This window comes from Tamandua tetradactyla, chromosome 11 (assembly GCF_023851605.1).
Source record: "Tamandua tetradactyla isolate mTamTet1 chromosome 11, mTamTet1.pri, whole genome shotgun sequence".
Lineage (NCBI taxonomy): Eukaryota > Metazoa > Chordata > Mammalia > Pilosa > Myrmecophagidae > Tamandua > Tamandua tetradactyla.
In genome coordinates this window covers 56,227,150-56,253,692 of record NC_135337.1, presented here as the reverse complement: position 1 = coordinate 56,253,692, position 26,543 = coordinate 56,227,150, and the positions used below count along the sequence as shown (strand labels likewise).

The 26,543-nt window shown below is 35.8% G+C and overlaps 1 protein-coding gene and 1 long non-coding RNA gene across 11 annotated transcripts in view; one reads left to right on the top strand and one right to left on the bottom strand.

Annotated features, from left to right (window-relative positions):
- LRRC7 (leucine rich repeat containing 7) overlaps nt 1-26,543 on the top strand; it is a 600,349-nt gene that overhangs the window by 194,287 nt on the left and 379,519 nt on the right. The window contains exon 3 of one of the 2 annotated variants that reach the window (XM_077120640.1): nt 13,207-13,409. In XM_077120640.1, coding sequence (XP_076976755.1) covers nt 13,207-13,409 — 203 coding nt within the window. Of the gene's footprint in view, nt 1-13,206; nt 13,410-26,543 lie in introns of those variants that run through there. The other variant, XM_077120639.1, reaches the window with a different exon arrangement.
- The window catches only part of LOC143650171 (uncharacterized), a 118,043-nt gene continuing 103,416 nt past the window's right edge, over nt 11,917-26,543 (bottom strand). For 2 of the 9 annotated variants that reach the window (XR_013159414.1, XR_013159412.1), the window contains exon 4: nt 12,170-12,445. This is a non-coding gene — a long non-coding RNA (uncharacterized LOC143650171). Of the gene's footprint in view, nt 12,446-13,635; nt 13,682-14,912; nt 15,029-26,543 lie in introns of all 9 variants that reach the window. The other 7 variants (XR_013159407.1, XR_013159418.1, XR_013159413.1 and 4 more) reach the window with 7 other exon arrangements.

The following is a 26,543-nucleotide window of genomic DNA, read 5'->3' as shown; positions in this document are numbered from 1 at the left end:
ATATCATCTCAGTAATTTATTCAAGGATCAGGTAAGTGATTAGACTAAGCTTCCTCTAAAACCTAAGATTCACTTAATTAAATAGCTTCTATCTGATTAATACTGTTTCATTCTCTGATACTATGTTTCTATATAAGCAAGCCCTCAAATGTTATTCTAGAATATATTGTTTTAGGTTATCACCTTATGAAAGTTGGATCTTTGAGAGTTACCTAATGTTTAGAAATTTTTTTCTTCATGATGCTCTTTGCTAAGGTTTACAATTTGGAAGCTAATTTATTCAAATAGCATAGCTGGAGTAGTTTATTATGGAATTGAAACTTCTTCCTGAACTTGCACTGTTTTTAATCTAATGTTGAGGTTTACTTTGTTCTGTCCTCTTAATTGTTTGCATATTTAAATAAGTCAGTAAATAAAAATCCCTAGTATAGAGAGAAAGACAAAGTACTGAAATATTAGTATTATTCGCCTATATCATTAAAAAAAGGAAAGGGATTGAGTAAGCTCTTATGTATGTGCCACTAAATTGTACAAATTTTCTCCCAAGAGATTTTTGCAGATAAATCTTAGGTTGCTATTATTTAGAGAAAACATTAAGATTATTATAATAATGGTGAAGAGAAGGGGGACAAAGACACCAGCATTATCTGTAGTCTGGAATAGTTGGAGAGGACTTTGCAAAAGAAGAATAATTTGAAGTTCAATAAGTGATCCAAGCTCAAATTCTGTAGAACTTTATTTATTAACACACACCAAAAATGCGTGGCCCCAAAGGTTGTAAAAATAATAGAATTAAAGAGAATAATATTGAAGTTTAATACACTAAGAAGTTCTAATTCATAAGTTTCCACAACATCGCCCACTGGGATGTCTTAAGATCTGAAAACAAATTATAATAACCAACAAATTAAATCATTCAACATGATTTAGAAAGACAAGATGGTTTTACCACAGATGGATAAGATTTACATAGAGGAAGGACATGGATAAAGAACATTAAGTATTGAGAGTGCTGTAAGCTAAAGCATAGAATTAAAAACCAGCTGGGTTGAAGAGGGCTTGAATGTCAAGCTGAAGGATTATGTAGACCAACTTTCCCTAAAATGTACAATTCAGAAGATTAATTCCTAATTATGACAAATTTCAACTAAAATTTATACAATAAAATTTATAGCCTAACAATCACCGATTTGGACCAAGATAAGCATAGCTCTTTAATGACAGGACCTTTCTAAGACCTTACTGTGCTAACATGTGCTGATTATTTCCAAGAGGAAGATCCAAAAACGTGGGCTGGGAAATCCTGCTGTTGAAAATGTAGAGTCAGTGAAACTTGTAAAACAGAGGAATGGACATGTATTTTAGGGGATTGATGCATCAATATATAAAATGGATACGACTCTGACCTTTCCTTTTGTAACAGTTATCATCATGTGCAATTATAAATGTATTTGCATATTTCGTTCAATATTTGTTCCCCTCACTGTTCTGTGAATTCCTTTGAGCAGGGACCCTATTTCTTTTATTCACTAGTATATCCCCAACACATAACCAATACCTAGCACAGAGTATATGCTTAATAAATAATTGTTGTTTTTTTACTGTTGTACAGGAAAAAAGTCAGAAAACAGTGCTTTTTGGTGTCAGTGTTACGACAAGATGTTAAAAGTCTGAATTAGATTGATTGCTTGGTAAAGGAAGAGAAGAAAAAGGTGTAAAATATTTACTTTGGAAGGAAAGATCAGTAAAAAATGACTGCAAGGGACAGAATTAAGGCAATTAAAGCACAACTAATCAAAATGAGAAATCAAGACAGAAAGTACATTGCTGGTGCAGACTAGGATCTTAATAAATTTTTTCAAAAGACAATAAATAAACAAGTTGAGTTTTATTTATAGTTCATTAAATGGAACCAACACCAAGGATGATGGTTTATATTTGAAATCATTCATGAAAAGAGGCTCTTTGAGGCCAGTAGATGAAAATGTCTAGGAATTATGGTAGAAAGATGAACAGAAGCATTGTTGTTCTTAAAAGAATTTGTCTAAACCAGAACTCAGAAATATTAAGCTTCTACTCAGTACCAGGTACAGTGCTTTCCTGCTTGATTGTTATTCTGATTGCCGATATGACAATATTAGCATTAAAGACCACACAAGGCTTTGTTTTTAAAACAGTCCATTAATTCTAGTGAAGACGAACTGGTTAGGTGCAGCAATTGCAGGCTTTTAGATACAATGATGATAAGATGAAAATAAATTCAGGAAACATGAGTATTTTTGAAATGTGATCATTTTAACAGTCAAAACAAACAAATGAACAAACCTCAAATGTTCCACATGGAGTCCTACCATGTATATTGTCTTGATAAGCAGGTTTCAGAGACACTTGAGATTCGGTAAGAGTTTAATGATGTTTCTTGAAGTAGGGCATAGAGAGAGCTTGGCAGATTTCCATCTCCCTCTAGCACACTTAGTGAAGCAAGGATTTCTCAGTGCATAAAGTGGGAACATTTTGCCATTTGAGAAATACAAGACTGTGCCAACTGATGAGGAAAGTCAGAGTATTTGTCACAAGAAATCCTGAAAAGTTTGAACTTTTCTTTGACCCCTTATCTTTCCAGGCAGGAAATATTATGAAGTAATGACATAGAGAGACGGTGGTGTAAAAGCTTAGGGAATGCAAAGGTAGTAAAGGTCAGGTGTTTTAATGAATATATATATTCTTATTGCTTGAGTCTTCTATTGCAGGCATAATTATCAAATGGTAGAAACTCAGGAAGGATTTGAAGTATGCAACAAGATGAGTCTTTCATGTTAGTCCCTACTAGTAAATCCTGCTGTTTAAATGCATTTGACTCTGTATGAAGTGTTAAAAGGTAGACTAACTGTACATTGGAGTTTTAGTAGTAGAAAAATCCCCTGTATTTAATTTAGATGGAAAAACTATGATTCCAGAGAGAAGGGAAGAAGTCTTGTCAGAATTGAGTCTTATCTTTGATTTCAAGGAGTATACTGGAAGAGCCTAAATAGGGAGAGATGAATACCTGTATTCCTCTTGCCTTTTAAAATCACTTAGGAAAACCGAAAGCCCAAGTAGTCCTCTTTTGGATGTGTTGTGAGGATATCTGATAACACGATCTGATAATGAAACCAGATAGCTATTGAGTACAAGTCCTAATACTAGGTAGCTACATGAAGCTGCATGTTTTAGCTGCATCCTGGCAAGTGGTCATTATTACAAGGAGAAGCAAAAATATCCTACATATCAAATGTGCAACTTGTATGTGCCTTCTTGTGTGTTGTGTTCTACTCAATTTCTGAAACACTTTCTCCAGTCTAACTTACTGTAAAATATGCATGTGTGCACATTTGTGATAGAATTGCTAGTAAACTCATGCTTCTAAAATTCATATATACTTATGTATTGCATCACTGTCAATATAACGTAGTATCTGTTAGTGGAAAATATTAGTGGCTTTGGGGTAAGGAGAAATGAGATCAATCCCAGGTCTGTTAATTATTCTGCATGTGACCTTAATCAACTCACACATCTACTGAACCTTAATGAGTGTATCATTAAAATATGCAAAATAATATATGAACTGCCTATTCTACATGAAAATGCAAGGTGATGGGTGATTTTTAAATTGTGATTTTATATATATATATTATATATATTACATAAAACTTATATATGTAATGTATATAATATAAAACAAAAAATTTATAATGTATATAAAAAACAAATTTTTTTTAAATTGTGGTGTTTTATATATATACACACATATATATATAAAACATAAAACTTCCCAGTCTAACCATTTTAAGTGTATACCTCAGTGGTATTACTTACATTCACAATGATGTGCTACCATTATCACCATCTATTACCAAGACTTCTTCATTACTCCAAACAGAAATTCAATACCTATTAAGCAATTTTTCCCTCATCCCAGACCCTGAAACTCTCTACTCTATGTTCTTCTCTACCAATTTGCTTATTCTAGATATGTCATATGAATCACATAATATTTGTCCTTCAATGATTTCAAGGGCCATCCATGTTAAAGCATTTATCAGAACTTCATTCCTTTTTTGGCTGAATAATATTCTACTATATATATACCACCTTCTGTTTATCCATTCCTCTCTTGATAGACACTTGGGTTACAAGGCAATGGATTTTAAATTCTTTTGAAATTTTACAAAAATTCTACAAGTAAAAGTCATTATAACTACCTTTAATTCCATACTCATTTGCTTTTCCAGTTAACAATTATGAAGAATCTACTCTGAGCCAGTTTCTAGGTAACTTTCCTTTCAGGCTAGCGAAGCTTTCAATCTAGTAAAGATTTACATTGAGTAAGTAATTAAAATGTGATAAAGGAGGTTATTCTTGCAATATTATAAGATTATATAGATATCCCTTTTTAGTTTCTGGTGTATTGGAGTGGCTGAAGGGAAGTATCTGAAACTGTTGAGCTGTTTTCTGGGGGCCTTGACTCATGAGGACAATTGTAGAATGGTATGAGTTTGCAATGTGACTGTGTGCTTATGGAAACCTTGTGTCTGATGCTCTTTTTATCCAGGGTATGAACAGATGAATAACAAAATATGGATAAAAAACAAATAAATAATATAGGGATAAGAGGTAAAATAAATTGGGTAGATTGAAATACTAATGGTCAATGAGAGGGAGGGCTAAAGGGTATGGAAGGTATGAGTATTTTCTTTTTTCTTTTTATTTCTTTGACTGGCGTGATGCAAATGTTCTTAAAATGATCATGGTGATGAGTGTACAACTATGCGATGAAATAGCCATTGATTGTATTATCATGTATGGGATGTATGTGTGTGAGATTTCTCAATAAAAATATTGAAAAAGAAAAACGCTTCATATAGGCAGGGCAAGAAACAGAAAAACAAGAACTGAATATTTCTGATAAGTTAAACAGAGCCTATGCTAGAGGTCTAGAATAAATTGAACTGAATACCAAAGAACAGACAGAGAACAAAGCCATCCAACAAGAAAACCCTAGGTAAAAGAGTGAAAACAACCTCCAGAATAAACTAATTAAGGAAATCAAATGCCTAGATGCCAGCAAAAAATAACAAGTCATACTAGGAAACTCAAAACTATGGCCCAGTCAAAGGAACAAATCAACAGTTCAAATGAGATATAGGAGTTGAAACAATTAATTTAGGATATTTGAATAGACTTGCAAAATTGCATCAAAAATCAAATCAACAAGTTGAGGGAGGTGTGTTAGTTAGATTCAGTTGTCAGCTTGGCCAGGTGAGCATACCTTGTCTTGTTGCTGTGGACATAAGCCAATGGTACGTGAACCTCATCTGTTGCTAATTACATCTGCAGTCAGCTAGAAGGCGTGTCTGCTGCAGTGAGTGACGTTTGACTTAATTGGCTGGTGCTTAAATGAGAGAGCGCCAAGTAGCACAGCCTAAGCAGCTCGGCATTCCTCATCTCAGCACTTGCAGCTCAGCCCAGGCCTTTGGAGATGCAGAAGGAAGTCACCCTGGGGAAAGTTGCTGGAACCCAGGGGCCTGGAGAGAAGACCAGCAGAGACCATCCTGTGCCTTCCATGTAAGAAAGAACCTCAGTGGAAAGTTAGCTGCCTTTCCTCTGAAGAACTAACAAAATAAATCCCCTTTTATTAAAAGCCAATCCGTCTCTCTGTGTTGCATTCCGGCAGGTAGCAAACTAGAACAGGAGGTTATAAAGAGGACATTGGGCAAACATAAAGAAGAGCTTGAAAGTTTGAAAAAATGAATCACAGAACTTATGGGAATGAAAGAAACAATAGAGGAGATGAAAAAATAATAGAGACCTGCAAGAATAGATTCAAAGAGGCAAAAGAAAGGGTTAGTATACTAGAGGATAGGACATCACCATAATACCAAAGCAAGACAAAGGTATTACAAGAAAATTACAGACCAATCTTTTAAATGAATATAGATGCAAAAATCCTCAACAAAATATTTGCAAGTCAAATCCAGCAGCACATTAAAATAATTATACACCATAACTAAGTGGGATTTATTCCGGGCATGTAAATCTGGTTCAAAACAAGAAAATAAATTAATGCAACACAACATATCAATAAGTCCAAATGGAATAAACACATGATCATCTTGATTGATGCCAAAAAGGCATTTAACAAAATTCAACATCCTTTCTTGATGAAAACACTTCATCAAGATAGGAAAGGATAGGAATCGAAGGGAATTTCCTCAACATGATAAATTTCCTCAACATGATAAAGGGAATATGTGAAAAGCCTACAGCTAACATTATCCTCAATGGGAAAAAAATGAAAACTTTCTCTCCAAGATAAGGAAAAAGATAGGGATGTCCACTGTCACCGTTGTTACTCAACACTGCTGAAACACTCGAGCAGAGCAATTAGACTAAACAATAATAATAATGAAAGGCATCCAAATTGGAAAGGAAGTAGAATTCTCATTGTTTGCAGATGCTATGATACCATAAGTCCAAAATCCAAAAAAAAATCTACAGCGAATTTGCTATAGCTAATAAATGAGTACTGCAAAGTGGTCAGGTACAAGATTAACACCCCCAAATCAGTAATGTTTCTATGTATTAATAGTGAGCAATCTGGGGAAGAAATCAAAAAAAAAAAAATTCCATTTACAATAGCAATCAAAAGAATCAAATATTTAGGAATAAATTTAACCAAGAATACAGAAGACCTACACACAGAAAACTATAAGATATTGCTAAAAGAAGTCATGGAAGTCCTAAGTAAATGGACTTAAATCCTAAGTAAATGGAAGTAAATGGAAGGCCTCTTGAGCCTGCAGAAGGAGCCTGTGGCCCCAGAATTGGGGGATGACCTCAAGGATGAAATCATCTGCCCGTCCCCTTCCCTTCTGACCATGTCCAGCTCCCCCCATGGCAGTCCAGATGAGCTCCCACCCGCTTCCCCAAGTAATGGCCTTGGCCTGCTGCGCAGCCCCTGCTTCTCCATGCAGGATGATGTGGACCTGTACACTGACGCCGAGCCCAGGGCCATGAACCCATGTTCATGGGTTAGGAGACGAAATGTAGTTAAGATGCCAGTTCTACCCAAATTGATTTATAGATTCAGCATAATACCAATTAAAGTCCCAACAACTTATTTTGCAGAAATGTAAAGCCAATAACTAAATTTGTTTGGAAGGACAGGGTGCCTCGAATAGCTAAAAACATCTTAAGAAAGAAAAATGAAGTGGAAGGTCTCACTCAATCTGATTTTAAAACATACTACAAAGCTACAGAGGTCAAAACAGCATGGTACTGGCATAAAGACAGATATACTGGCCAATGGAATCAAATTGAGTGGCCAGAAATCGATCTTTTTTAAGACGATCAAGCCAACCCAACTGGGAGACAGCAGCCTCTTCAATAAATGGTGTTTGAAGAACTGGATATCGATATGCAAAATAATGAAAGAGAATCAATATCTCATGCCCTGCATAAAAATTAACTCAAAATGGATCAAAGACCTAAACATTAGAGCTAAACCATAAAACTTTTAGAAGAATATGTAGGGAAATATCTAATTAATCTTGTCATAGGAACTGATTTCCTAGGCCTTACATGCAAACATCAGAGCAATGAAAAAAGTGTGAGATAAGTGGGATTTCCTCAAAATGAAACACTTTGCATCCAGAACTTTGTCAACAAGGTAGAAAGGCAGCCTACACAATGGAATACAATATTTGTGTGTCAGGTAAGGGTTTAATATCCAGAATATATAAAGAGATTCTACAACTCAACAAACAACCCAATGTAAAAATGGGAAGAAGTGAACAGATACTTTTCAGCAGAGGAAATTCAAATGGATAAAAGGCACATGAAAATGTGTTCAACTTTACTATCTGTTAGGGAAATACAAATCAAAACCATAATGAGGTATCATCTTACACCCACTAGAGTGGCCATTTTCAAAAAAAACAGAAACAACAAGTGCTGGTGAGGATCTGGAGAAAGAGGCATACTTACCCACTGGTAAGTTGGTGTGAATGTAAAATGATGTAACCACTCTGGAAGGCAATTTGACGGTTCCTTAGGAAGCTAAATATAGAATTGCCATATGATCCATCAGTCCTGTTGCTACTTATATTTTTGGAGGAATTGAAGGCAAGGACACAAATGAACATTTGTACACCGTTGCTTATAGCAGCATTATTTATTATTGTCAAGAAATGGAAATAGGCTAAATGTCCATCAAGGGACAAGTGGCTGAATAAGCTGTGGTATATACCTATGATAGAATATTATAAGGCTGTAAGGCAAAATAACATGAGAAGCACGTAACAAAGTGGATGAACCTTGAGAACTTTATGCTGAGTGAAATTAGCCAGTAACAAAAGGACAAATGCTGGATGGTCTCATTAACATGAGCTAACATTAATTAGTGAACTTTGAGAGTTAAAATTAAGAACACAGGTTATTAAGAGATATAAAAAGGATAGAGATTCGGCATTTGGTGCTGAAGGAATATAGAATGTGCAACAGGACTGATTGTAAAAATGCAGAAATGGATTGCCCAGTGCTGCCTGATAGTAGCACAATAATATAAGTACACTGAATGAAGCTGAATGTGAGTATATGGTGAGTGAGAAGGGCTGGGGGCATGTATGATACCACAAAAAAGGCAGAGGATAAGACTGAGGTGGTATAATTTAAGGTCCTAGATTGTAGGCTCCTATAGTAGTTATCTATTCTGGAGTTGTACTGTTTTTTCTCAATTCTGAGTTACTGAGCTATTTGTGTATAACCTGGTCTTTCCAGAATCTTCAGGTATTTATGTTACACCTGAAACTCAGAGTTAGTACTCTGAAGCTATGGAAATTAGCATTACCCCATCCAGCATCTGTTAAAAACATTGAAAAAGTGATAAAACTTCTACTAGAGATATAATGAAACTGATCTGGATAGGACTAAGGTAAATCAGATTACAGGGTAAAGGTGCTATTGCCCATATTTGTGTGAGACTGAAGGGAGAGATGTTTATTTTGTGTAAAATATATATTTCAGGTAGCCCATAATCTATTTTAACTCATATGGTCAGTTTATTTGAATGCCATATATACCCAAAATCTTGAATAGGGTATGAGGTCTTGTTGCTTTCTACAAGTTAGTGTGATGACCCGATATGTCTGAGAGTAATTTGGGCAGAGAGTAAAGAAGGATTTTACAAAATCCCCTTGGGGGGGTGAGGAGAAAGGAGGAAATATTCAACTTCCCCATCTGGGAAATTCCTGATATTCTTGCAAGCAGGGGGGGACAACCAATTCAATAGGCTGAGCCCTCAATATTGGGCTTCAACTCTTTGAAACTTATTCTTGCAAAGGAGAAGGTAAGCCTATTTATAATTACACCTAAAACACCCAAAGAGAACCCTTTTTGTTGCTCAGATGTGGCCTCTCTTTCTAAGCCAACTCGACAGATGAACTCACTGCCCTCCCCCTTATGTGGGACATGATTCCCAGGGAATCTGCCCTGGCAGCATGACAGAACTGCTGGGATGAGCCAGGACCCAGCACCGTGGGATTGAGAAAGACTTCTTGACTAAAAGTGGGAAGAGAGAAAGGGGACAATATAAAGTTTCAGTGGCTGAGAGATTTTGAACAGAGTCAGGAGGTTATCCTGGAGGTTATTCTTATGCGTTATTATTATTCCTTTTTAGTGTATGGTTCAAGTGGCTAGAGGCAAGTATCTGAAATCACTGAACTTTGTTCCAGTAACCTAGATTCTTGAAAGACTATATAGCTTTTACAATGTGAACATGTGATTGTGAAGCCTAGCATCTGATGCTCCTTTTATCTGCAGTATAGGCAGATGAATAATAATAATAATAAAAGAATAAATAAATAAATAGTAGTGGGGAGATAAGGGGTAGAAAAAATTGGTTAGGTGGAAATACTAGTGGTTAATGAGAGGGAGCTTAAGGGGTATGGGATATATGGGTTTTTTTCTTTTTTCTTTTTATTTCTTTTTCTGGAGTGATTGAAGTATTCTAAAAAATGTCATGGTGATGAGTACACAACTATATGATGATATTGTGAGCCATTGAAGGTATACTATGGTTGAACTGTGTGTGTGTTTGAAGATTTCTCAATAAAAATATGTCTTTTAAAAAACCAAACAATCAGTATGGACAGTAAGGGTGAAGAAGTATACAAAAAATGTGTCTTTAAGATCCAGGACTGAGAATGTGAATGTAAACCAGGGCTACTACGTGGGCTTGCTGAGTGATGCCTCTATCCAATTCCAACAGTCTACTTGATTAAGGATCAACTTTGGGATGCTGAGAGGCCTTGATCCAGTTGGGACTTCAGGACAAAGAATGAGATAAACACTGGCTGGGTCTACTAGTCTTAAGATGGTCTCCAAGGAGTGAAGTAGATTCCTCCCTAGAAGTGGGATAGCATATTCAGGAACAATGAGAAACTGATGGGACCCCAGAATGTCCTCAAGCTTACTAAAGGAAGCTGTAATGAGGGCTTTTACCTTTAGTTCCCGTAGTGAGAGTAGTCTGAGTGAAGATAAGTTGAGAGCACAATTCAGAACAGAGTAAGTGGCTCCAATATTAATTAAGAAATCAGTATTCTTACCTGCCATGTCAAGCATCACCTGAGGGCTCTCTAAATTGATGGTCAGATGTGAAGTCACTGGAGCCATATGCAGCCTCAGACACACTCAGTCCTCTTCACTTGTTATGAGCAGGGCTCTGGCATCCATCCTGCCCCCAGCTTCAGGAGATGGTGTAGTCACTGGGCCCAGTGCCTGGAATGATGAGACTTGGGGCAAGACCCTGGTGGGTCCTGAACTGAAGGGTTGTTTCGAGGTTCCTGGTACTCTCTCCATGAGTGGCCCTCTGACCCACAGTTGAAGCAAGACCCTTGCAGCTTGTAGCCATGATTTGGGTTACCTCAAGGGGCAGGGCACTTTTGACAGTGACTGCAATAAGCTGGGCCTGTTCTCTGGTCTTCTCTTACCACTCTTTGCCTTTGCCTCCTCTTTAGCCTTGTCTCGATTGTTAAAGACAGAAAAGGCAGTTTTTAATAGGTCATTAGTGGGAATTTTTATAACTTTTTCTGAATATTAGGGTAGAATGGCTGATGAAATGGGTGCCCAGCAGAATCTGACCTTCCTGGGAATCTGTGCTTACAGTAATATGCTTTTGTAGGATTTCTATTAATTTTGACTTGAACAGGGCAGGGGTTTCCTTTCTCTTGAGTGATCTCTCTTAGCTTATTACAATTAACCAGCTTGGTGATACATTTTCTTTTGTCTTTTAGCATACAGGTCTATATATGGTCTTTATTGACTTAAAAGAAGATCATCAAGAAGATTTTTTTCTTCTAATGGAAATTGAGACATGGGCATGACACAAGTGACAAGTCCCACTCAGGTCCTTGCCTTAATAAGAGAGCCATAAGCATTTGGGCATAGTGAATTTCTGGCTACTTTGCTTTTTTTATACAGAACAAATCTAATATTTTTTGTAATTGAGAGTTCCATTGGAGGTCTATGGGGAGTTTACAGACACAGGTCAGGGACTTGAACCCTGTCCTTGCCCTAAAGAATTCCAGGACAATGCTCTAAAGGAGTCAGCCTTCTACAGATTGTATGTGCAAATTTTGAAAGTTTCTTTAAGTGCTCACTTGAAAATTTGTCCCCAGAATGTATTTTTATTAATTTCAAAAGTTAAAGGAGGCAATAAGGAAGATTTCAGGCTGAACACTTAATAGCTCTTAAGCATATTGTATTCATTTGCCTTCAAATTTGATTTGACCAAAGTAATTAAAAAAGCAAAATGCTATATCATTTTTATAGACATATTAATTTATGTTTCAGCAATAAATGTAAGTTGTTGGGTGAAAATCAATTATTAAAATGCAAGTTTCAAATTAATATTCATTCAATACTAATTCTGTAGTCAGCAAACTGTACTGGGTACTATGAATTCAAAGATGTATAAGACAAGATCTCCTCAAAGAGCTTGCCTAGTACATGGGAAATAATTCAATTAGGAAGCAATGTGATTAGTGCTCTGAGAACTTAAATGATGCTACTTATTCTTCTCTAGGAGAACAAACACAGAGACAGTGTTCTTTGAGTTAGAATGAAAAATTTTTCAAACATTCAGCACCAGCCGGAGGGAGTTGTACAAGAGAATGACAAACATAGTGATTATTCATTCATGCATTAATTTGTTCATTCTATAGTTATTGTTGAATTTCTACTACATATCAAATACCAAGACAACACTAAGATGAAAAAAACACAGCTCCTGCCCTCAAGATGTTTCAATCTAGGAGAAGAATGACATCAAAACCAATGAATTTAATGAAGTGTTGTAGGTTCATGATACAAGTCTTTGCAGGGTTTCTTGGAATTTGATCTTGTTAACCTAGGGGAAGAGGAGAAAGATATGTGGGGAATATCACAGAAATTTCTAGGATGGTTCCAAGTTATTTTCTCCCATAAATATTATAGGATTCATAAAGCTAGACCCTCATTCTGAAGCAAATAACCAATGCAATTCTAATATTTAGCTCTAGTAGAATGTAAGGTTCATGAAAATCAGGACTTGTTCACTTTATCACTCTATTCCTAATACCTAGATCAGTGCCTGGAACATAATCATTTTTCAATAAATATCTGTTGGCTGATGGAATTAATATAACATCATAAACTTTACAGGTGAAACTTGAATATTTTTGCACGAATGAAAAAATGCATTTTTCTTCCAACAAATCTGGACATTGCTGTGATACATTGTGACCTGTGTAAACTTTTCAAAAACATGTATTACAGATTCACATTTCTAGTGAGAGTATAAGTGTGGTATATTGAAAACAGCACTGAACCAAGAATTAGGATGGTATTTCAGTCCAGTTCTGCCATTCTAAGGCTATGTAATAATGGGAAGTCTCCTAACTCTCTGAATCCATTTCTTTACTGTAACTTGGGAATAAAACATATCTCATATACCTTTAAGAGCTGTGTGAGGATTACATGATATAATGTATGTACATGGTTTACACAAATTTTAAAGCATTATAGAATTGTAAAATACATACCAAATTTAGATTGTTAAGTTTTAAATATTACAATGATGTCTTTAAAAAATAGTAAATTAAGCAGTTGTTTCTTTCTGTTTTTCTTTAGTGCAGTGCCTGGAGATGACCACCAAACGGAAAATCATCGGCCGTCTGGTGCCGTGCCGATGTTTCCGAGGTGAAGAAGAAATCATCTCAGTTTTAGATTACTCCCACTGCAGTCTTCAGCAGGTGCCAAAGGAGGTCTTTAACTTTGAACGGACATTAGAGGAGCTTTACCTAGATGCCAATCAAATTGAAGAGCTACCCAAGGTAATTCTTGACTACCAAAAATGTATATTGGAAATAAGTCTTTCATGATTTAAAAACTTGACATAATAATAATACAAAATGTAGCCTTCTGTTTTAGTTTTCCAATGCTGACAAAATGCAGTATACCAGAAATGGGTTGGCTTTTACAATGGGAAATTATTAATCTACAAGTTTATAGTTCTGAGGCCATAAAAATGTCCAAATCAAGGCATCAACAGGACAATACCTGGACATTGAAGACAGGCTGCCAGAATCCTTAGCTCCTCTGTCACCTGGGAAGGCATACAAGGCACATCTCCTGGTCTTTGCATTCTCTCCTGGGTTCTCTAGCTTTTAGCTTATGGCTGTTCCATCTGTGTCTTTCTTTCTGAGCTTCTGCATGTTTCCCTCCTTTAGCTTTTGTCTCTCTTTGCTGCTGTGTGTCCTTCCCTCTCAGCTTCTCTGGCTTTTCTCTCTGCTTATTTGGGGCATCCTTCTCTGAGCCTCTCTATATGTTCTATCCTCTTATAAAGGACTCCAATAAGAGAATTATGACTCACCCTGAATGAGGTGGGTCACATCTCATGACTCTACTCACCAAAAGATCCTATTAACAATGGGTTCCACACCTTCAGGAATTGATCAGCTTTAAGAACATGATTTCTGGGGTACATAAAGCTTCAAATCATAATACCTTCTATCTGGGTAATGGACATATCATTCAAATTTATATGACTACCTGCAATATTCTATACCTTTTAATATGGCTCAATTTGTATATTCTTATGACATGTTAATAACAAACTGCACTCCATGCAAATCGTTGCTGTGTGGATTATGTTTGTCCTTTTCATATAAAATGGCTTCTATGAAAATACAGGTTAGGGGGTGGAGGTAATAGCTTTCTATAAAAAAGAAAGGAAAAATATGATGGTCTCTATTACAGATATGAAAAATTGTAGGTTTTATTTTAAGAAGGCTTTTATTGTTTGTTTGTAGTTTATTAGGGAAATTGTGGGATCACAGAAAAATCATCTATAAAATACAGGGTTCCCTGTATACTCTATAATTAACACCTTACATTACTGTAATCAATTTGTTGCAGTTGACGAAAGCACATTTTTATAGCTATTCTACTAACAATAGACCATGGTTACCTTAGGGTTCACTGTGTTGTACAGTCTCATGGATTTTTATGAAAAAATTTTATTCTAGTAACTATCTAAAACCTAGAATTTCCCTTTTAAATACATTCTAATATATAATTCAGTGCTGTTAATTCACACTGTAATTCATACTAATGTACAATATAGTGCTATATACACCACAATGCATTATCAAAACTTTTTCATCATCCCAAGTAAACTCTATACGATTTGAGCATTAACTCCCTATTTTCTACTCCACCATATCCTATATTCTAGATTCTGACACTAAGAGTTATTTCTTTTTGGTTCATAATAATGATGGACAGCGGCATCAAGAGACAGGTGTAAAGAAATAGCCACATGCAGGTGAACTCACTGCTCTCCCTTCCTTACATGGGACCTGATTTCCAGGGGATGTAAATCTCCTTGGCAGCATGAGACAGGACTCCCAAGATGAGCTGGGACCCAGCATCATGGATTGAGAAAGTCTTCCTGATCAAAAGGGGGAAGAAAGAAATGAGACAGAATGAAGTTTCAGAGACTAAAGATTTCAAACAGAGTCAAGAGATTGTCTTGGCGGTTATTCTTACACATTATATAGATATCTTTTTAGTTTATAGTGTATTGGAGTGACTGGAGGGAAATACCTGAAACTGTTATGCTATGTTCTGGTAGCCTTGATTCTTGAGGACAATTGTATAACTATATAGCTTTTACAGTGTAACCATGTGATTGTGAAAATTTTGTGTTTGATATTCCTTTTATGTAGGGTATGGACATGAGTGAAAAAATTTAAATTAAAATTAAATAAATAATGGTGGGGGATAAAGGGTAAAAAAAATTGGGTAGATTTCTTTTTCTGGAGTGATGCAAATGTTCTAAAAATGATCATGGTGAAGAATACACAACCATGTGATGAAATTGCAAGCCATTGATTGTATACTATGTATGGACTATATGTGCATGAAGATTTTTCGTTAAAAATATTAAAAAAAATAAATAGCCACATGCTCCAGCACATAATTATTTCATGCCAGAGAAAACATACAATATCTGTCTTTCTGTGAATTGCCTATTTCACTCAACATGATGTCTTCAAGGCTTATCCATGTTATTACGTTTTGGAACTTCTTTCCTTTTTATAGCTGAATTATATTCTGAGTGTATATACCATATTTTGTTTATTCATTCGTCAGTTGATGGACATTTGGATTGCTTTCATCTTTTGGTAATTATGAATAATGGTGCTAGGAGCATCAGTGTGCAATATCTATTCAATTCAGTTCTTTTAAGTATATAGCTAAAAGCGAGATTTTGGAGTCATATTGTAATTCAGTTTTTAACTTTCTGAAAAACTGTCTTCCACTGTAGTTGCACCATTTTACATTCCACAAACAAAGGATTAGTGATCCCATTTTACTACATCCTTTCCAACAATGTAATTTTCTGTTTTTCAATAGTGGCTGTATTAGGAGATGTAATATCTCATTGTGGTTTTGATTTGCATTTCCCTAATGATGATGATATTGAGCATCTTTTCATGAACTTTTGGCCATTTGTAGATCTTTGTAGAAAAAATTAAAGTTTTTGGCTACTTTTAATTGGGCTTTTTGTCTCTTTATTGTTGAATTGTAGGAGTTCTTTATATATTCTGGTTATTAAACCCTCATTGGATATGTCATTTTCAAATACTTTTCTCCCATTGTGTAGGTTGTTGTTTTACTTGCATGATAAAATCCTCTGAGGCACAGAATATTTAATTGTGGTGAAATCCCATTTATCTATTTTTTCTTTTGTTGCCTGTTCTTTTGGGTATAAGGTATAAGAAACCAAGGCCCTGAAAACACTTCTAGGAGTTTTCTATTTCTGGCTTTTGTATTTAAGAGTTTGATACATTCTGAGGTGATTTTTGTTTATGATTTGAGATAGCATTCCACCTTCATTCTTTTGCATATGGCTATCCAGATTTTCCAGCACCATTTGTTGAAGAGACTATTTTATACTTTCCCAATAGAGTGATCCTTGTTCCTTTGTCAAAAAGTTAGCCATAAATGTGAAGGTTGATTTCTGAACTCTCAACTCAATTCCACTGATGTGTATGTCTATCCTTGTGCCAGTACCATGTTTTTGTTTTCGCATGGTCAGGCACTGGGAATCGAACCCAGGTCTCTGGCATGGCAGGCAAGAATTCTGCCTGCTGAACCACCATGGCCTGCCCACCATGTTTTTTTGGTTACTATGGTTTTGTAATAAGTTTTGAAATCAGAAAGTATGAGTCCTGCAACTTTGTTGTCCTTTTTCAATAGCTGTGGCTGTTAATACCCCAGATCATTCTATGTAAATTTGATGACTTGCTTTTCCATTTCTGCAATGAAGGTTGGAATTTTGATTGGGATTGTGTGAATTTATAAATCCCTCTGGATAGAATTGATATCCTAACAATATTACATCTTCTGACCCATGAAAACAGAATGTCCTTTCATTTATTTAGGTCTTCTTTGATTTCTTTTAGCAATGTTTTATAATTTCTGTGTACAAATCCTTTATATCCTTGATCAAATTTATCCCTAGATATTTAATTATTTTAGTTGCTACTATAAATGAATTTTTTCTTACTTTCTTCTTCTGATTGTTCAGTACTATTGTATAGAAACACTTTTGATTTGGGGGGTTTGATCTGGAATGTTGCCATACTGCTAATTCATTTTATTAGCTCTAGGAACTTTGTTGTGGCTTTTTCAGGAGTTTCTTTATCATGTCATCTGCAAAGAGGGGAAGTTTTATTTCTTCCTTCCTGATTTAATGGGTTTTGTTTCTTTTTGCTTATTTGCTCTGGTTAGAACTTCCAGTACAATGTTGAATAACAGTGGTAAAAGTAGGGGTCCTTGCCTTTTCCTGATCTTAAATGGAAAGCTTTCAGTCTTTCACCATTAAGTATGAAGTTAGTTGTGAATTTTTCATATACTCCCTTATATCATGTCAAGGGAATTTCCTTCCAGTCCTAGTTTCCTAAATGTTTTATCAAAAGGGCTGCTGGATTTTGTCATGTGCCTTTTCTGCATCAATTGAGGTATCATGTAGTTTCTTCATCCTTCATTCTGTTAATGTAATGTATTACATTATTTGATTTTCTTACATTAAGCCACCCTTGCACAACTGGAATGAATCCCACTTGAGCATGGTGTTTAATTCTTTTAATGTGTTATTGAATTCAGTTTGCTAGTATGTTCATGAGGACTTGCACATTTATATTCATAAGAGAAATTTGTCTGTAATTTTCTTTTATGTGTGTGGTATTTTTATCTGGCTTTTTATGATGGTGGTATGGAACTCGTTGAATAAATTAGGTTGTGTTCCCTTCTCTCCAATTTTTTGGAAGAATTTGAGCAGAATTGGTGCTAAATCTTATCAATATATGGGAAAAGTCCCCTCTGAAAGCAGCTGGTTGTGGGCATTTCCTTGTTGGGAGATTTTGATTTCTGATTCAATCTCTTTACTATTTATTGGCTTGTTGAGATCTTCCATTTCTTTTTGTGCCAGTGTAGACAGTTTGTGTGTTTCTAGGAGTTACCCATTTTTCATGTATAATTGTACATTATGTCCTCTTTTAGTGCTTTTTTTTATTTCTGTGGGTCAGTATCAATGTTTCCCTTTTTCCTTCTGATTTAGTTATTTGTGTCTCCTCTCTCTTTTTTCTTCGTCAGCCTAGCTAAAGATTTGTCAATTTTATTGATCTTTTCAAACAAGGAACTTTGGTTTTGATGATTTTCTCTATTCTTTTTATTCTCTATTTCATTTATTTCTCCTTTAATTTTTTTGTAATTTCCTTCCTTCTGCCCTCATTGGGTTTAATTTGCTTTTCTTTTTCTAGTTCCTCCAGTTATAAGGTTAGGTCTCTGATTTGAAATCTTCTTTTTTAATGTAAGCATTTCTGTCTATAATTTTTTCTCTCAGCCTGCCTTTGCTGTATCCCATAAGTTTCAGTATGTTATATATTTTGGTTTGCTAAAGCTGCTGGAATGCAATATTCCAGAAATGGGCTGGCTTTTAACAATGGAGATTTATTAACTTACAATTTACAGTTCTTAGGCCATGAAAATGTCTCACTGAAGGCATCAAGTTCTCTGAAGAAGGCCGCAGACATCCAAAACACCTCTGTCACATGGGAAGGCACATGTGCAGTGTCTGCCAGTCCTTGTCCCCAGATTTTGTTTCTTTTAACTTCAGACTCCAGTGGCTTTCTCTCTAAACTCTGTGGGTCCTCACTTAACTTCTCTGGGGCTTTTCTCTGTGAACTTCTCTTAATTTCATCTCTCTGAAAGGACTCCAGTAAGAGGATTAAGACCCACCTTGAATGAGGTGGGTCACATCTTAATTTAAATAACCTAACCGAAAGGTCCCATCTACAACAGGTCTGTACCCACAGGAATGGATTAAAAGAACATGGCCTTTTCTGGGATACATAACAATTCCAAACTAGCATAGTTGTGTTTCAGTTTTCATTTGCTTCAAGATATTTCCTAACTTCCCTTTGATTTCCTCTTCACCCATTAGCTCTAAGAGAGCATATTGTTTAAAGTCAACAAATTTGTATGTTTTCCATTTCTCTGTTATTGATTTCTAGATTTATTTCATTGTTAGCAAAGAGGATACATTGTATGAATTCAATATTTTTTTATTTATTGAGACTTGTTTTCTGTCCTAACATATGGTCTATCTTGGGGAATGATCCATGTGCACTTGAGAAGATTGCTTCATTTGTTGTTGGGTGAAATGCTGTATATATGTCTGTTAGGTCTAGTGGCTTAGAGTATCATTAAAATCTTGTATTTCTTTATAGATCTTCTTTCTAGATGTTCTGTCTATTATTGAAAAGGTGTATTAAAGTCTCCTAAATTACACTGCTTATCCTTTGAAATCCATCAGTATTTGCTTCATGTATTTTGGGGCTCTGTTGTTAGGTCCATATGTGTTTTTAATTGTTATGTATTCATGGACTCCTTTATTAGAATATGATGACCTTCTTTGTCCCTCATAACAGTTTTTGACTTAACGTCTATTTTGTGTCATATCATTATAGATACTCCTGATCTCTTTTGGTTACAACTTACATGAAATACTTTTTCCATGCTTTCACCTGCAACCTACTTATGCTTATGAATTTAAAGTGAGTCTCCTGCAAACAGCGTATAGTTGGATCGTGCTTTTTATCTATTCTGCCAGTCTCTAACTTTTGACTATTTAATCATTTACATTTAAAGTAACTAATTATAATGCAGGATTTTATTTTGCAGTTTGCTATTTAGTCTTTGTAAATTTTATATGTTTTCTGTCCCTCAATCCTTCTGTCGATACTTAATATATTTATTTGATTTTTTGTGTGTATTGTACCACATTGAGTCCCTTCTATTTTTATCTGGATATATTTTTTCATATAGTTTCTTTGTGATCACCATAGGTTAAAATTTAACATAGTAAATACATAACAATCATATTTGATTTGATACCAGCTTGACTTCAAAAGCATAGACATACACTATTCCTATACCCCTCTATCCAATCACCTTTTTTTGTACGTGTTACAAATTACAAATTATAACTTTGTACATTGTATATCCAAAACTATAGTTAGCATGACTTTTATGCATTTGCATTTTAGCAGCTGAATGAAGTAAGAAGTGAGGTTACAAACTGAAAATACAATGCAATAGTACTAGCATTTATAGTTACCCCATGGTTATCTTTATTAGAAGTCTTTACTTCTTTATGCTACTCTTCTCCAGTATTGTGTACTTTCCTTTCAGTTTGAAGAACTGCCTTTGACTTTCTTGTAGGGCAGGTCTAGTGGTGATGAACTCCATCAGCTTTTATTTATCTGGTAATATTTTACTCTTTCCTTCATTTTTGAAATAAAGTTTGCCAGATATAAAACACAAGGTTTTCACAATCTCACAGTCACACTGTAAAAATTATATCTTTATACATTCGTCTTCAAGAATCAAAGCTACTAGAAGACAGCCAACAGTTTCAGGTACTTCCCTCCAGCCACTCCAGTATATCATAAACTAAAAGGGATATCTATATAATACATACGAATTACTGGCATTTGTTTTCTCTCAGCAGTTTATGTATTTAAGCCCACTGCCTTCTTGCCACTTAGTTTCTAAATGATAAATTGGTACTTAATCTAACAAGTACTACCTGGTACATAGTGTGTTGCTTTTCTCTTGTAGCTTTCAGAACTCCTTTTCCTTTGCATTCAACAGTTTGACCAGAATGTGGCAGCATGCATTTGTCTTTAAGTTTATACTCTTCTTGGGCTTTTTGGATGGATATTCATCAATTTGCTAAATTTATGATGTTTTCTGTCATGATTTCTTTGAATATTCCTTCTGCCTCTTTCCTTCTTCTCCTTATGGGACTCCCATAATACACATATTGATGTATGATACTGTCCGACATACGTCTTAAGCTATTTTAGCTTCTTATAATTATTTTTTTCTTTCTGTTCCTCAACCTGACTCATTTCAACTGCCTTGTCTTTGAGGTTGCTGATTCTTTCTTCTTATGCCAGCTCCAATGTGCTGTTGAACCTCAGTAGCTCAAATCTGCTGTTGCTCTTACATTTTTCATATCAGTTTTTATTGTGGTCTTCCACTCCAATAGTTCTGTTTGGTTTCTTTTTAAAATTTTTCTCTCTTTACTGAAATTCCTGTATTTTTATTCATTGTTTTCCTAATCTCTTTTAGCTCTTTCTCTGTATTTTCCTTTATCTCCTCGAACATATTTACTACTTTCTTGCTATCTTTTAGTTGTTTCTCTGTACCTTCCTTCATTTCCTTCAGCCTATTTGAAGATTATTTTTTAATATCATCATCCAGCATGTCCAGTCTGATCTTCTTCATTTAGATTTTCTTGATTTTTATCCTCTTCTTTTGAAATGGCCATCATTTCATGTAATCTTTTGTTGCATATTTTAAAATGCTGACTCTAAGACTCATTCCATGAGATGTCTGTTTCTTGAGATTGTATCCAGCTAGTGATATGACGGATCTTCTTGAGTGTCAGGATGTAACAAAACCAAGGAAGTCTAAACAAGAACAAACACCTTTCCAAGTCTCTACAAATTGGCTCTGCATTGGCTGGTGCACACTTTCAGAGTTCAACGCTCTTATAAAGGTCAGTCCAAGGTGAATGCAAAGTACAGGGTCCTCTTTGTCTTTTCTGGGCTTGTGTCCTTAACTGTTCTATGCTTGCTAGTGGCCTTAGGATTTCTTCTGTTTATGGGAATTTGAATGCTCCCTCTGCTCCTCAGGAAACCGAACTTCTCCTTCTCCTTAGTGTTCCTCTGTGGGACCTAAAGCAGGTAAGCCTTTGCCCCCAGGCTTCCCAACAGCTTTCACTCTTTCAACCTGCTTTTGCTTGGAAGACAAATTCTATGGGTGGTGGAGGCACACAAGAGAAAAGTTTCCCAAGTCCCAAGTCAGTCTTTCCTAGCGAAATAAGGCCAGGAACTGACAAAGGAAACACAGAAGGATACCAAGAGCTTTCCCCAATGCCCCCCAAAGCTGTGCTCTCTTTTCCTTGTGCCTGCTAAGCAAATGCAACCCTTCATCTGTCCTCTGCATCTCTGAGGAACCATATTGTCTTTAAGTGTCTGCTGCCTTTTATGAGGGTGGGTTGAAACAATAGCAGCCCATAGAGTCAGGCCGGCAGTGATCTAATCAAACTTACCCAAAGCCGAGATCAGTGCTCAGACTGTATGCCTCCAGACCTCCTGTTTTTGTTTTGTTTCCTTTTTTTAATTTAAATTTTTATTATTATTTTTCTTTATTAGAGAAATTGTGGGTTTACAGAACAATACTGCATAAAATACAGGATTCCCATATACTACCCTATTATTAACACCTTGCGTCGGTGTGTAATATTTGTTAAAATTGTTAATACCATATTTTTATAATTATACTATTACCTGTAGTCCATGGTTTAACTTAAGGTGGGGAACTGGGCTTTTATGTCTCACTCCAGCACCCGCAGGCTGCTCCATGACCTTACTGCTGCCTGCTATGAGGCTGGGGGATGGGGGATGGTTGCTACTGTACAGAAAGTGTAATTCAGTGATATTTATCCCAATTTGCCAGTCTCTTTCTCCTGCTGTTTTCTGGACACAGCACAGTGCTCTGCTGTACAGTTTCAAAATAGTTTTCAAAATAGATGATTCAGACAGTTCTTGCCTATTTAATAGTTGTTCTAATAGAAGAACTGATACTTGGCATTTCCCACTCTGCCAAAATTAAAAATCTTGAATGATATGTTCTAACTTTAAGAAATATACACAAACGCACACATACCACCTGCAGTTAATGCTAATATGGCAAACATGCTGCTGTTTGTAAAATTTGAAATACTTGGTTATTATAGATACTACTGAATTTAGGTGGCATATTAACTAATAAAGTTTAGCTAAAATTTTTTACTAATATTATCAAACTTTGCTCTCACACACACGTATATACTGCCACCATGACATTATGCTATGCAAAGAAAATGTCTTACATCACCTTGACTCCAGTACAAAAGCTATGGGATGATAAAACACTAGCTTAATAAGAACAAGAAGGTACAGCAGAGAGGTTCAAAATCTAAATTATAAGCATGATGTCCTAGAGATCACTAAATAAGTGACTCAGATTATGTAGTTCGATTGGCATGTACCTGTGAAGGTCTTGTACTAGGGCCCAGAGGGGAGAAAAATGTCATACAGTACATTTCTGCTGCTTATATTACAAAAACATATGCATAAGGTATCAAATAATCAGAAAAAGAATTTGCCATCATATAAACTAACTTCTCTATTAGTATCTGAGATTTTAATGTGGTGGCCAAAATGAATTATGAATAATTGTTTTCATTTATAAGTATGTGTTATATTTTTTATGCAACACTTGAAAAGCAGAAACTATTTAATGTGTTTTTCGAAACAATAGATTTAATTTTTGACCATGAAAATGTGTATTGTCATCTTGGAACTTTTAACAAGAAGGCTCTGTCAGACCTCGCAAAATTGTTGGACACATGGATTTGCCTCAATGTTGTATACCAAGTAGAGATTGGACTAAAATACTCTCTCTCTCCCTCCATATTTTGAACTATTTTGGGAGAGGGATGCTATCTTATTCATCTTCGCATCCCACGTATATGGACATGCATCGTGTCTCTCTCATAACGGATACTCAGTCATTTTGTTGTTACTGAGTGTTGGAAATACACAGACTACGTCGTGTATTCTAGGATTTGATGAGCAAAACTATATATAAGGCTAAAAATTTATAAATGTGGCATTTAATTTAACAAAAATATGGACAAGTATTTTAAATAAATACTTATTTTTTAAACCAGACCAACCTATGATTGTCAGATAAAATAAAGTACATCCAGTTAAATTTAAATTTTAGATATACTACAAGCATGTTTTTAGCAGAAGCATGTCCCAAATATTACATGGGATATACTTATAATGAAAAAATGTATTTAAAATTCAAACTTAACTGCTTGTTCTGTATTTTTATTTGCTAAATCTGGCAATCCTAGGGCAATTGAATCATCTAAAATATTTTTCTAGAGTCTGTTGCATAGCAGACTTCATAAGATAAATATTAAGAACATGATTAATTAATCAAACTGCTATTTATTTAACATCTATTCTACTAGGCTACATTTGATGCTGTAGTACGTTATAAGAGAAATAAATCTGAATCCCTCAGGGATCTGACAACTTAATTACAGAGAAACAGAGAAGCATTAGAAGGGAATACATGGTAATGTATAATCCAGGCCAAAGGGCCAAATACTGTGGCAGAGAAGAGTCCCATTCCTGGCTAAGTGGCTTAACTACAAAACACAAATGTAAAAAAGTTAAAATAGTATATGTGAAGAAGGGGAATGAGAGAAGGATTTGAGCTGTGAAGAGTCTGGAGAGGCAGGTACATGTGGTTGAATTCAACAATATGTAGAGAGGGTAAGGGGGGCCCAGGTTATAGAAGCCTTTGAAAGCCAAACAGCATTGTTTGACTTCATGCATTAGACAGATATTGTCATTGGAATCTTGATATCAAGTAAGTCAATAGAAGCCTAAGGAGGTTTAGAAGAGAAATCTTTAAAAATATTTTGATGGGGGCAGGCCACGGTGGCTCATCGGCGATGCCAGAGGACCGAGGTTCAATTCCCGGTGCCTGCCCATGTAAAAAATAAATAAAAATAAAAAATATTATGATGGTCTGATTAGTTAAAACAATGGATTGACAATGAATAAAAAAAAAAAAGAACCAAAATCTTAATAGACTTGCCCAGTATATTAGAATTAAGGAGAAATTATTAATTATGTTTATTATTGGTTTGCTTTATGTGGTTGAAAGATCTTCCACATAATCTCTTATGGTTTCTTTGAGTTCCCAAGTTCAATTTTGTTTCTTCCATATAATATCCCTGTGTGCTGGTTTAAAAGGATGTATTCCCTCTAGAAAAGCCATGTTTTAATCAAAATATCATTTCATAAAGGTAGAATAATCTCTATTCAATACTATATGTTTCTGATGGTCCAGGCAGCTTTTGTTGTATAAAAAAAAAAATACTATATGTTTGAAACTGTAATCAGATCATCTCCCTGGATGATGTGATTTAGTCAAGAGTGGTTGTTAAACTGGATTAGGTGACGACATGTCTGCACCCATTTGGGTGGGTCTTGATTGGTTTTTGGAGTCCTAGAAAAGAGGAAACATTTTGGGGAATGGAGATTCGGAGAGAGCAGAGAAGAACGACATAGCCACAAGAAGCAGAGAGTCCACAAGCCAGTGACCTTTGAAGATGAAGAAGGAAAATGCCTCCCAGGGAGTTTCATGAAACAGGAAGCCAGAAGAGAAAAATAGCAGATGACCCCATGTTTGCCATGCGCCCTTCCAGATGAGAGAGAAACCCTGAACTTGATTGGCCTTCTTAAACTAAGGTATCTTTCCCTGGATGCCGTTGATTGGACATTTCTATAGACTTATTTTAACTGGTACATTTTCTTGGACTTAGAACTGTAAACTAGCAACTTATTAAATTCCCCTTTTTAAAAGTCATTCTGTTTCTGGTACATTGCATTCTGGCAGCTAGCAAACTAGAGCAGATTTTGGTACCAAGAGTTGGGTGCTGCTGCTGCAGTTTGTAAATACCAAACATGTTGGAACGGCTTTTTAAATGAATAAGAGGAAGATTTTGGAGGATTTGTGAGGAGCTTAATAGAGAAGGTTAGACCTTTCTAACCTTCAAAGCTTGGAAGAGACTGTTGGTAGGAATGTGGACTCTAAAACTACTAGTGATGAAGTTCTAGACAGAAATGAGGCCTGTATTATTTCAGACTGGAAGGCAGATGAGCTTTGTTTTAAAATGGCAGATAATCTGGCAAAATTGACTAGTGGCTTTGGCTGGAAGGCAGATTTTAAAAGCCATGAACTTGATATTTAGTAGAAGAGATCTCCAAATTAAATGTCGAAAGTGCAGCCTGGTTTCTCCTCACAGTTTATAGTGAAATGCGACAGGAGAGAGATAAGCTGAAAACTGAACTCTTGAGTAAAAAGAAACCAGAAATTGATGTCCTGGAAAATTCTGGGCCTCCACAAAAGGAGACCCCAGAGAATAGTGCTCCATGTGAGGATCTGACCAGATGTGGAACCAGTCAGCCATCTCAGAGAAAGCCAGGATTGGACATGGAGTTATCCAGGAAGGACTTGTGGAAACTCCTTATGTCTGATGGACATGATCCGAGGCTACTGCATAGAAACCCAATGAGAGTGCTGTGGGACCTGTATAAACAGAGCTGCTACCAGTCTGGACTGGGGGGTTCAAAGAAGGGACACATTGGAGGGAAAATAACTTCAGAGGCAAAGCCATGGAGACTGAGGTCTGGGATCAAGAAGCCTCGGGCCAGGAGAGTGGACCCACCCAAGCCCATGGAGAGGGTGAGTTT